Source organism: Sturnus vulgaris, chromosome 2 (assembly GCF_052056855.1).
Source record: "Sturnus vulgaris isolate bStuVul1 chromosome 2, bStuVul1.hap1, whole genome shotgun sequence".
Classification (NCBI taxonomy): Eukaryota; Metazoa; Chordata; class Aves; order Passeriformes; family Sturnidae; genus Sturnus; species Sturnus vulgaris.
In genome coordinates this window covers 56421450-56434561 of record NC_142244.1, presented here as the reverse complement: position 1 = coordinate 56434561, position 13112 = coordinate 56421450, and the positions used below count along the sequence as shown (strand labels likewise).

General features: G+C 37.9%; 1 protein-coding gene across 2 annotated transcripts in view; it reads left to right on the top strand.

Moving 5' to 3' along the window:
- Positions 1-13112, top strand: part of WDFY2 (WD repeat and FYVE domain containing 2) — a 60166-nt gene that overhangs the window by 25957 nt on the left and 21097 nt on the right. For both annotated transcript variants that reach the window (XR_015801429.1, XM_014868855.2), the window contains exons 2-3: positions 5354-5421; positions 10441-10514. Coding sequence is in view for 1 of the 2 variants with exons in the window: in XM_014868855.2 (XP_014724341.1) it covers positions 5354-5421; positions 10441-10514 (142 nt within the window). In the remaining variant the exon portion in view is untranslated. The remainder of the gene's footprint in view (positions 1-5353; positions 5422-10440; positions 10515-13112) is intronic.

Genomic DNA, 13112 nt, shown 5'->3' with positions numbered 1-13112 from the left:
GAATACTTTTGAATTGTCTGTTATTGGATATTTAGGTGGAGTTTCTTTTCAACACTAAAGAAGTCTTCAGTGTATTGATGGTAAGAATATGTGCTAGTACTCCATTAGATATGCCTGAAACCTCACAGATTGCACTAATGTTTATATAATATTATCCTAATATCTTTTTGTTTCTTCTATATAATAGCTAGAGGAGTGTTTTAAAGAACTTTCCAGAATAGTTTAGTGTATTCCTTTTCCTTTTTCAGAGCTGTTCTGAAACTCTGTTAAATTAGTTCTGTAGTTAGAACAGTGGACAGTAGGAAATGTTAGTTTTTAACCATGTCATTTGCACTGTTGACATATCCGCCTTTCCCAAGGAACGTTAATGTGCAAAGGGTCTCTGAATAAGCCTGATGACTTTAGAAAATGACAGATAAAAGTTTTTGTACACCTGTAATTTGTGTCCTCACTACAAATAAGAACAAACCTATAAAATAATAAAATGAAAACTTAAAAATTATTTCACACTTCATTTGATGCTTACTGTTTTTGGTCACTCAGCAAGACAAGAGATAAAATAATCCTGCAGTATATGGTCCAAGATACAAACAATAAGGAATACATTAAAATACCATTTAAAACAATTTCCTGAAGCCCAAGAATACCTATGAATTAACGTAGTAAATTGTATGTGTTGAGGATTACCTCTGCTCTGTTATACTCTGGTGTATGTCTGGTGCATGAAGGTGATAATGTTTTAGAAGTGCATCTCAGCAAAGGGAACTTTTAAAAAGACAGGAGTGAGAAAGGAAAAAAATGAACAGGAAAGGAAGGAGTTTCCATTGTGGGAAACAGATGTATTAGACTTCCTCACTCAAATTGTTAAACTAGAACTGGTGGGTTTATGGATATTCTGGAGAAGTGGAGTGTTATAGGGATCTTGTTTCTTGAGGCAGTGGGTCTCCCTACCACAGATTTCCCAGTATTGCAACATACAAACATCTCGGGCCAGTGCTTTGGCACATCAGTATGTCTGTACTGTATGCAACACCAGTGTTTGTCTTTTGCCTTAATTTCATGCAAGGCACAAAGGAGAAAAGACAGGAGCCCTGCTATGAGTCACTCACAGAAACTCAACTCTGACACTGCAAGCGGCGCTGAGTTTTCCAGCAGTGAAGTGACTGCTCAGGCCAGAGTAGGGATAGAGAATCTCACATCCAACCTGGCAGCATTGTGCAGATTTTCACTGCAGGCACACTGCAGCCTAGATGCACAAAGTTGGGTTTGTACGAGCAAACAGTTTTTATCCTAAATGAGATACCAGTGACTGAATAAGTGTCTGTAGATGGTGACGCACAGAGCTGCCATGCTCTGAGCTGGACGTGCTGCTGTTGACATGGGCACCTCCATGAGTAGTAGGTGCTCAAGTGAAGCCCACCTCCTGCACAGACTGGCAGTGTGCTTGAGACCTGCTGGTACATCCACAGCCACCTGGACCTGTGGCACATTCTCTTCATCATAACAGAGAGAAACAATTTTTCTTTTAAAATAGTAAATTTTCACATCCTCTTAATAGATGAAGACATAGCCTGTCTTTTGTATGGCAGAATTATTTCTGTATAGCCTGTCTCATTTAAAAATAAATCATCTCTGTTATGAAAAGACTAGAAGAATATCCATTGATTTGACAGCTTCTAAAAATCTTTCCAAGTCAATTTGCTGGCAGCAAAATGAAGGGACAACTCATTTCCATGGTGATGCTGACTGAATCACTCTAGAGCAGCTGAAGAATGAATCCTGACCAGAGTGGGTGCTGTTTAAGTCCAGTAGCCATGCAAGCAGCAAGTACTCCTCATGCTGGATATCCATAAAAAAGCTTATTTTCATGCATGCTTGGATTTTTTTTCTTTGCATTCTTTAGAAGCTGCAAAAGCTCTGGGTTTCACATCTAATGGGTAGTATTCTGTAAAAAACTATACAGAAATGTGTGGAACTTCAGCTGAAAAACAAGAATATTTGGCTTCTCCCAAATTGAATAGTTGGTATGGTTTGTTCTTTAGCCCAAATCTACTTTGAGGACGTGTTACCTAGAAAAGGTTGCTGAACTGAAGTTGGTTTTCCTTCTTTCAATGAAATGTTTTATCTATTTCAGTGGACTTAAGAAAATTCTGAGTCATCATTTCCTGACATAAAGAATAATTTTCATGCTTCTACATGAGCTTATAATAGATATTGGAATTCTATTATAATTCTTAATATAAATTTTAAATGTTTGCTTTCATGACATGCATAGTAATCATCCTTAATTTTAAAATAAATTGTTTACAAGATCTTTTAGTTCAAATAATTTGCTCAGGTGATACTTATTTCTCTAAAGAGTTACATGAACTGACTTGCTGGTTATGTTCCTTTTCACACACCTTACAGTTAGATGACATCTTTTCATAGTAATTTTATTCTTAGAATGTTTTGTTTCTCACTTAGTTCTCATTTAGTTACATGATTTAGTCCTTGAATGGAAATATAGTTGACTGCCCAAAAAAATGAGCATACTGTGTACCTATTGAAAAGGCCTATATTAGTAAAAGTAGTTTCACTCTTAACACAACCTCCTACAGTTTTTTTTCCTTGTTTGTTTTAAGCTTTACTAGAAAATATGTTTTGCTTCATTATCATTCGTCTAAAAGTCTTAAAATTGTTGTAATTGTCAAATTGATTAGTAATTCTGCAGTGGGTGCAGTTTAATAAACAATGACAAGACCAATCCAAAGAATTCAAATTATTGCCATTTTTGCACATAAAATTAATTTTTATTTCCTGCAACTTTTGAAAGATCTGTTGTTCTACACAGTCGTTTCCTAGCAAGCTGAATTATTTTTAAGATGTTGGACATTAAGATGTTTATTATTTTCTAAAGTCCTAGAGTGGAGAGGAAAGGCAATGTTGTTGAAGCCTGGGGATTGTGAAACAGATAGCCCTCGAATACCTAGACTGGGATGGTCAAGAAAGACAGGTCTCTCACAGGTGCATTTCCTCAGGGTAGTTTCATATTCAGTTATTTTGGCTCCCTGTGATTCATCGCATTATTTTTTTGTGCACGATCAGTCATTCCCACAATAACAAGGACGAACACATTTGGGAAACAGAGTGGTTGATGTGCTTCTAGTGCTTCTGGTCAACAGCTGTTGTCACAGGGAGAAATGACAGAAGGATTTGTCTGTCCCTCTCATGATCAAAGATATGTCAGTGTTGTTACTGGCTGGTAAATTGTGCCTTATAAAAAGTTTTGGCGGCTTTGCTTCAGAGTTGCTGTTGTCTTCAGCACAAAAAGGCCATTAGACTTAGGAGACAATTATAATGAATGTTACGTGTTTTGAGTAATTTGTGAGAGCTTTCTAACTTTGGGACTTGTTAACCCAGTGAAGTGTTAGCTTTTAGAGCAACATACCTGTCAAAGTGTGTGCTTGAGATATCTCTACAATGATTCAGCTTGTGTAGTGCCCAAATATACAAAGTCTCAGAATTATTTGCTGTAAAAGGAGTTTGAATACAGGGTAAGATGAGCAGAAACTTGATTTTGGACATATGCACTACAAGAAGACAAGGTGGTGCAGCCTTTGGTTTGAAGTTTGAAGGGTATATTACTAGTTTTTGAATTGCTTTATTATGCATGGCATCTCAAATCAGGCTATATTTGTGTATGTAATGCCTTAGATCAATTTATATTATATTATGATATATTTCATGTGTTTCTTGTTTTCTTGTATTATGATACTGCTTTGAACTTGTACTAGAGGGCTGCAATCTTCTTTTTGAATAAAATGAGGTAACAGTAGAAATTATTGTGCTGTTTTTTTCCATAAGCTATAATTCCATGCTTCATGTACTGGAAAGAGCCATTCTTGCTTGTTTCTTTTTCCTTAATAGTATCAAGTACAAGTTATAGAAACAATAGTTTTTTAGGTCCCTCCTGCATCTGCTGTTGCATAGTAATTTTGATGGAAAAGACTAAAAAGAAGTGGGTGATGGGTCAAAATCTATTATGCTATGCTAACATGTTGCTGACTTGGATAGCTATGTTTTCTAGAGAAGCTTAATAATTTCAATATAAATCAATAAAGCATGAATACAGTATTATATGAAAAGTATTCTAGTTAGAATTAGCTATAAAGACTAGCAGAACAGCAGGGGAGGTAACAGGTGGCTATAAGTGAAGTGACAGTGGGCTATGCAGGAACAAGCAAGAGGTTAATGTGGTTTTAACTGTTGACAGTGTTACTAGACATGTTTTGATGAAATTAACTGATTAACTGAAGTTAAGAGAGAGTTTTAATTACAAGGAGGCTTTAGAGACTGGACCCAAACAAGCAAATGACAATGAGGGCTGAAATAATAAATATTTAATGACCCAGATGGTGCATCAGTCCAGATTCTCTGCTGTGGAAACAAGCAACAAATGTCTCAAATGTCTGAAGGGCATGGATTGAGTAACAGAGATCTGACAGTATAATATGATTATGAGAAAGCAAAAGTAATCCTGAGGTACATTGGGAAGATCTTCTAGTAGAAAGGAGAGAGCACTGTAGATTTGTAGAGTTTGTAGAGAGCACTGTGTGATTCTAAGTGCCTCTAGTCAAAGACAGCAACTCCAAACTGATGAGGCAGAAGAGACCTGCAAGGCTGCTTGTCACATTGGTCATTCTCTTCAAAGAAGGAGAAGAGTTTGGCTTCTTCTGTCTGGCTCTTCCTGGCTCAGTGGCTTCTTCTAATAGCACTATGTTTGCAGGGAGGAGAGGGAAAGGTCCTGAAGCTCAAGAGGTCATTTTTGGCACAAATTGTCATAATCTTAGTAATAAGCAACTGAAAATTTCAGAATCTCCTTCTTTTTCTTAAAGGTTTTCCTGAAGCAGAGCAATGAAACAGCAGCAGCAGATGGGCCAAGGCCTACCCTGAGAGCAGGGGGAAGGCTCCTGCAGAGATGGAAGCTCTGATACAGGAATGCTCTACTGGGCTACCTGTGGTGTCCCAAATTCTCACGTAAAGTGTTGCATGAACAGTCATGTTCAAGTCTTTGTAAAGGCAAAGAACTAAAAGCCATAGCAGTTTCCAAATAGTGTTGAGATATGTTCAGCCAAGATGTTGAATACTACATGGAACCAAGGAGTGGTCTACCCTCATCACCCTACAGGGGTTAATCTGAGGCTGATGTATCAGGCGGCAGCAGGAGTTCACAGGTTTACTTTCCCTCTCAGCAAAATAATTTAATTTTGAAGAATGTCTTGTACATTCATCATGACCACTTTGCTTTCATTCAGTCATGATTTTTTTTTTAATTCTTCCTCACATGTATGTTGTGTTTTTTCTTTTACAGGACAGTTCGTGTCTGGCTGAAGAGAGACAGTGGGCAGTACTGGCCCAGCATATACCATGCAATGCCATGTAAGTATTAGGACATGTTCAATATCTACTGTGGATTTGCAAAGCTATTTTGATGAAGCTTCACGCTTATTGACCTTTTGCAAGCTTACATCTCTGTATCGAATGTTATTCTTGAACAATCCTCTTGGTACCAGTGAAGCTTTACAAAGTTACATGCTAATGCTTCTAAGAGGCATCAGCAGTAAAAGGATACAGACATGTTAGCAAGGGATGAGTATTTAATGCAAACATGGGTTTTAAAACGTGGGAGCTCAAAACGTAGTCTTTCATTCTTGCCCCTAATGGAGTCCATAAAGCTTTGTGAGTCTCCGGTATAAATCACTCTGTCCTTCCTACTGTGTGTGCTCGGTCCATTAGAGTGCAATGGTAAATGGTTTTATTTGGTAAGAACTTAATATTCCGTGGCAGCTAATATGATAGAGAGGATACCAGACAGGGAAGGCAACTCTTCCAGTTTAGAAGCAGAATTATTTTACCTCTGCAATTAAATGTGGAAAACCAAATTTCCCTGATGGATCCTTCCATTATGTCTCCTCTCCCAAAGAGAGTGTTCATGCTTTGAGAAACTGCAGATCAATGTCCATTTTTCCAAGAGAGAGTTGAAGAAATGACAGCTCTTGCTGTTTGCTGTAACTCCTGTGTTGAGTGCAAGAATATAATTTTGTAGGTCATCAGAGACAGGCAAATGCTAATGCTCTTCAGTCAGCTTCAATCAGATGTGCTGGGTTAGCCTGTCTTTGGAAAGCTTGTAAAGCTGACCTTAAATCCAGATTTGGGAGCATGTATCAGGTCTCATGGAGGTATTCATACTGTCTGGAGAAAGGATTATTTTAAGCTAAGATAGGTAGATTTGGAAGAGACATCTGTCTCCATGATAACTAAAATATTTAATAGGTGTAAATTTTAGTACAAAACCATCAGTTTGGGACTCTAGGGCAGCCATTGTGTTTGTCTGCTTTAAGAAAACAATTTGGTAGAGAAGAGGACCCCTCATCTTCCTTTGGTGATGGACTAGCTCATAAGAACATGTCAATCCTCAAAGGTACTTTCTGCTCAAGATTTTGCCCAAGAAGGTATTGGGAACTAGCTAATGATATGGCAGTCTGTGGAGCTCTGTCATGATCACTAGCAGTGGCCTGAGTTTCTTTGACCTATCCTAAGAGGTTTGCTTTGCTTTTCCCAGGCAAACTGATATGAAATGGCCTTTCTGGCTATTTCGCATTGATACTTCTCTTTTTTTTCATGTGGTAGTTTTGAATCTCAATAGGTTCTCCTCTGGACTTAGCAAAGCTGTGTTATTGCCAGTAACAACAGCTTCAGTGGAAATGATGGAGTAGATTCAGTTCCACTACAGGGGGACTATTTCAAAGCTCCTTCATAAATTTGAACACTTGACAGTACTCCTTCACTTCAAAGGCTGATAAGCTTTTGAGACATGAGATACTGAAATTATATTGTGTTATTCAACAATTTCAAGAATCATCAGGTATAATTAACAACTGAAGCAATTACAATCAATTATGCCTTTAAGCTTGGAAATCATAGAAAGGGCTCTGAGTCAGAATCTGCACAAGTCTGCACTTGACTGGAAATGTTTTTGTCTGTTTCTGTGTTGATCACCTTTTTGATGGTGCTCTGCTTTAGGCTCATACTGGGTTTTGTTGTTTAAAGAACAATGACTGCAATGGTGCCTTTGTGCTACTTAGCAAGCTGTGAGTGGCAGTCCTATCTATAGATATCCCATTAACATGGCTTGTGACTGACTGTGATGATGTGTGACCCAATCTATTTTATTATTTGATCTCAGGTAGCCTTAATAACTGAGCTTGCAGACTAGGTCCTCTGGGAAATGAGAAGGATGAAGAGTTGGGTTGACTCAGTGATGTGCTTTGGTCAAGTTCTGCACCCAAACAGGGTCATCAATGCATTCTGAATGTGAAAGTCATTAAATACCTAATGGTAAAAAAGGGTCAAGATTATAGATCTCTTCTGAGTTTTAGAGGTAGGATTTCTCCTAACTGAGAAAGTTTTATGTCCTGCCTGTGGGTGATTCTATGGTCAAAAAATTCTGGGCAACACATTTGCCATAGTTTTGATCATCATCTCTAGCCCATGAGAAAGAAAAGCTGAAACCTTGCTAATCCATTTCCTTCACACTAGCTTTGTCTCAACAGCTGATTAACAACAGACCTCTGTGAACATGTAACCCTGGTTAGATGTGTACTCTTGATTACACCATGGTTAGATTTGTCACTTTGGGCATAGGATTAAAAAAAAAACTTCACAGACACAAATTTATGAAAGGTAAAGAAATTGTAGTCAAGAGTCAAGCAAACTTTTCCAATTAAAAAATTAACAAAACTAAAACACACAAAGACCCAAATGCAACCAAAAATTCCTTTTACAGATGTGGAATGGAGTAAAGGATTTATTGTACTGGGGAACAATGGAGTATCCAGTCTTTCAGGCAGATAATACACTGCTTGTCTTATGATGGTTTTCATAACTAACACTTTACTTTGAACAGGAGGGTAAAAAAACTGCAATGCAAAACATGCTCCTTTGGTCTTAAACTGTGTTATGTTTAGGTGCTTCAGAAGGGGGTCCCAGAAACTGCAGGGACAAAGTCTGTATTTCTCCTCTGATTCTGTCAGCCTCTAATAAAGGTGACACACTCTTGAGAGTATGAAATATGTAATTGGGCTTTTCCTCCATATTTCATTTTCTGAAAGCAAAAATCAGTGTGTTTTTGCCCTATATTTAAGACAAAGACTGCATCCAGACTTCTGCATCAGCAATATCTTGCTTGTCCTCCATAGCAGTTCAGGTCAATCTTTTTTCAGTATGAAATCTAAATTATAGCTAGGTACTAGAGTAGAGAATCTTCAGAGTGCTTTTATTTGTCCTAGATATGTTTTTTAAAGGGTCTTAAATATCTCAGAAGCTTAAGGTTTCAGGTTTTTGTTTTATTTTTTCTTTTTTTTTTCTTCCCCTCTTTTTAATGTGTCTAAGTGCTTAAGTACCTGAATATTGTCTTAATTTTACCAGAGCAAGCTGCTGTAGTCTTTGTACAAGTGGCATGACTGGATTATATCAGTGTAGCTGGTATGGACATAATTTCAGTGCTGACATAATGATTTTTCCAAGTGCACATGTTACTAAAGAGTTCTCTTGGGAAAATTATTATAGCAAAATAAGTATCTTTACACTGCTATGACTGTGTACACGTAGGTCTGGAATTCAGAAGTTACTTCTTTTGTAATCAGATCATGTCAAGCAATTGCTTGCATCATATACTTCTGAAGTGTTTGGGCTAAGCATACTTCAAATAATTAATTTACCTGAGACAACTTCTCTGTGAGCTGCTCATTGCCTTCAGAGATTCTGGTGGCTCTTTCTATGTATGCACAGTGTCCAGCATTTAAAAGCTGCTGTGTAATATGCCTGTTCTGGCATTAAGTACTTTAACACTTATTTGGTGTTTATTATGCTTAGAATTGGAGAGTTTTCTGTCAATATTTTTCTACAACTCTTGTTGTGCTACAGGCATAAAAGCCTCAGTATAATAGTAATGCACCACCTTTGGAAGGGATGAGTCCAGTTTGCCTTTTCTAAGGGAGAAGTACAGGAAGGAGCAATTTTGTCACTGTTACTAGGCCTGATTTAATTGTTTCCTTTCTGTCAGTTTCCTTGAACTGAAGCCTTTTCATTGATTCAATTCAGTCAACCTTTCCAGGAAAGAAATAAACTAGTGCCTGCCTAGATGTGGATCTGACGGGCTTTCTGTTTATGGTTACTTGTCCTTCAGGAAACATTTCAAGAGGGAGTCAATACTGAAGGTGGAACAAATTTTATTTTAAACAGTCAACATTGACTCTTCCTCTTTATATAGCTTTGCTGCCAATTAAACTATCAAGGAAGGTTTGCTAAGCTATGGGCTCTTTAGTCCTAAGAGAGACATGACACAAATTGGGAAGATACTGGATTGCAGTACTGCAAAAGAGAGGACTCCAGGCCTGTTAGTAACACAAATGTGCAAGCAATCACAAGGGCGAGTAGAAACCAAGGGGAGGGGGGAAAAGCAGAACTAAAAGTGAATCTGACTGTACTCTATATTTATCATAAGAATATGGTTTATAAAGCACTCTTACTGTTATCCTAGCTGCAGTTGGCAATTGCTCCTGAAACATAATTCCTGAAGGCTTCTGCTGGGACAGCAGGATTCCCAGCTGCATGCTGCTGTGTTAGGTAGTAAAAGCAATTCCTGCATTCTGAATGTAACTTCACTATTTTTCAATTAAACCAAGCACAGCTCTTGAATTCTTTCAAGGAGATCTTGTTTAACCCTTGATACAAACTCTGCCACATTCTTGAGGGAGCACACTGTGACTATCTTGTGTGCAATTTCAGGATAAATTCTGATATATGTTAGAGTAATATCAATGAAATCAAGCAATGGCTAGTTTTAGATACAAACTTTTATTTTGACCATAGTATGTGATAATGTTGTAGTGCTGTCTGTGATGGAATTGGAGTAGGGGACAGTTGAACTCAGTCCTTAATATTAGCTGATATGTTGATTCCTACTGGGGAATTTTCTTACTGCAGGTATAGGATGCAAGCCTCTGACATAACGTAGTGTTTTGTCTTACTGTCAGCACAGTTCAGGCAAATGTAAAAAACTAAATTATTCACCTAAGTAATCTCTGATTTATAGTGAAATGTCAAGTGCTTCATATCAAAGCAGCACCATTGCTGTTATATGAAAGACTTGTTTACAGATAATTAGTAAGAAAAAAAATGAAGGAACTGGAGCAAGAAATAGCTATTTTTCCATGTCCTAATAGGATAGGGCTGAATGAATTGCAAGTACACTTTTATTTTAATGCTTGTCTATTGGTAAGCTAAAAATGCTGCACAGCATCATAAAGCATGTTAGCTAATTTTAGGCTTTCCAGAACTTCAAGAAAATGAAAATCACAGTTTTGTTAACTTCATCAACATGTTCATTTTTTTCAGCTCCATGTTCATGCATGTCTTTTAACCCGGAAACCAGAAGGCTGTCCATAGGTCTAGACAATGGTACAATCTCAGTAAGTACATCCAAAGATTTCTAGTTGAAATGCTTCCTTTTTGAGAAGTGTGTGTGTGATGATGTGGTGAGAATACTTTTGCTAGTGTTTGGGAGACAGACTTTTTCATGACAATGGAACTAAATCTGTAGTGTAGAAAATGTTAGATTATTAAAAGTTTTATTCCAGCTGCCACAAGGAAATTGAGTGGAGTTTACAGTATTCATTAGGCAATTTAACAAACTGTCTTAATTTGCATATCTCTTAAAAATAACACAGAAAAGCAGCTGTTGTTTTATTAAATTTAAGTGACTTGTTAATTACATGATAACAAAGTTTTCTGAAAGCAGCAATTAAGAGGAGGAAAAATCATCTTCTTAGAGGCAAAAGGTAGATTTCTGCTCTGTGTCTATCTATGTGCTTTTCCGAACTTCAGAGTTCAGATTTTGTTTTCCTCTCCCTTCAGAGGAGTAGCTTCTAATTGGCAGTGAGGTTGCTGAGAGATTTGGTTCATTAACATCTGAGATATGTGGAAAGGAAGTAGGATATTAAAAGAGGAGTGTGTCTGTTTGATCTGTGATAGAGGGCAGCAGTTGACCTTATTAATTGGATTTTTCTTGTGGGATGATGAATAAAAAGCTGTATCACTTGGAAGAGTGAAAGAGTCATGGGTCAGAGGTATTTTTTCACCTAAACCTCATCAATAGATTCCTCTTCCAGTTCAAGATCAGTTCACCATTTTTCTGCTATTCTCTGTGCCTTATGGGCCTTATAACTGTATGAGTATTTTCAGGCTGATATAAGGGCAGCTGTCTGCACTAAAGCCAGTATGGTGTTTGGGAAGGGGAATGTGACCCTTTTAGCTGTTGCATGTAAGCTCCATCAAAGATGTGAGGGTTTTGACCTATAAAGCTATTAATGCCTAGTAGCAGAGATTTTTTTTGTGTGTGCCTGTAGGACATTTTTCCTTTTGTATCTAGCAGATGGGACAGATTCCAGAGAATTCTCTGCACCTCTGAAATTCTCTCCTTCCCACTCTGAAATAGCTGAAATTTGCCAGTCCTACTAGGCACTTTTGTTTTCACCAGGCCTTTGAGGAATGTGAAGGCAACTGTAAATAAGGTATTTAAATACTCTGGTGTAATGGGAGATGTGTCCTTTGTCTTGGGGGCATTTTATTTTGAAGAGTCAGAGGATGCATCAGAGTAAATGGGGTCAAATATTTTCCATTCCAAGCTAAAAAAGGTAAATGAGATATGCAGGTGATAAACCTACATGTGACTTTGGATATTTATAGGTTTATACTGCCACGTCTAAGGCAGATTCTATTTGTTGCTAAGCTGGGTTTTTCTTTTCCCAGTCTTCTGGATACAAGTATATAGGAAGGGGGAAGTGCTTGTCTGTGTTGCTTGATTTAGTCCTCTGTAGCTTCAAGCACTTGTGTGGTAAGGGAAAATGCACTCCACAAATTTGTACAAAGGATGAAATATTTTCATCTGTAGCAAACCTAAGACTTACTTGTAAGAGAAACCACAGCTGTAATGTGCTGCAAAAAGTGGTGGAGGTGGGAATGGCAGAACAAGGGGAGCCCCATTGTCAAATCCCAGCAGTACTGGAGTGTAGAGAAATCCCCAGGTACTTGAACGTGGATTACAACCACTCTCTGGAGGAAAGGATAAATTTTCTTTCCTGGGCCCAGCTATGATGATTAGTTTAGCACAGCAATACATAAGCAGGGCACATTGACCACAAAATGACAGAACTTAATGCAGCAAGGTGACCTTAGTACCCTTATTTTAATTTCCTCAAAGGGAAAAAACAGGCAATTCGCTTAAGCAGCTTGAAATATTTGGGAAGTAGTCAGCTGCTCCACATTAGCACTTCTGTAATGCCCAGCACGCTTGCGTATGCTGGGTGCAGGGCCAAAAAAAACACAAATAAAAAACCATCCAGCCATACCAGTAAAACCCTGCCAATTATTCTTCACCTTCAATTGGGATAGAAAGAAAGGATTCGTGGTAAGGGCTGTGAGCTGATAGTTCATGAGTGTGACATGTAATCTCAAATGATTTTTTTTTTTACAGTGCAAGGAAGTACTTTCAGGTCTAAATGGAGATAAGAAAGTGGAACTGCCTTTTTTTTATTCTATGTGAAATTTTTGTAAGCTGTATTGATTTTGGTTATAAGCATGGCACTTCAGGAATGCATATGCTGCATTTTGAGAAGGACAGGCAGCAGCACTATTGGCACTGAAAGAAGTTCCAGCAAAGCCACCTGAGGTGAGCTTGTGTGGTCACCTCTTGTGTGAGACAAGGCTGCAACTTTTGCTTCTACAGAGAGGAAGAGATTGTTTTTAATCTTGTGTCACTTCTCAGAATGAGGGCTGCACAAACATTTGTGCAGCACAGCACACCATTATCTTGAGTAAAGATTGTCTAGCATCTTGCTTGAAGAGTGGTGGTACCTAATGTAAAAAAACCAAACTTTCTGCAATTTACTTATTTTACGCTTTGCAAACCTTTTCTTGAGAAGAAATGATATCTTAGGGACTGCTTGAAATCCCCTTTGGAAGCCAAAAGACTTTATCCTGGACATAAACTCCTTGGTCAGAAGTGGAAA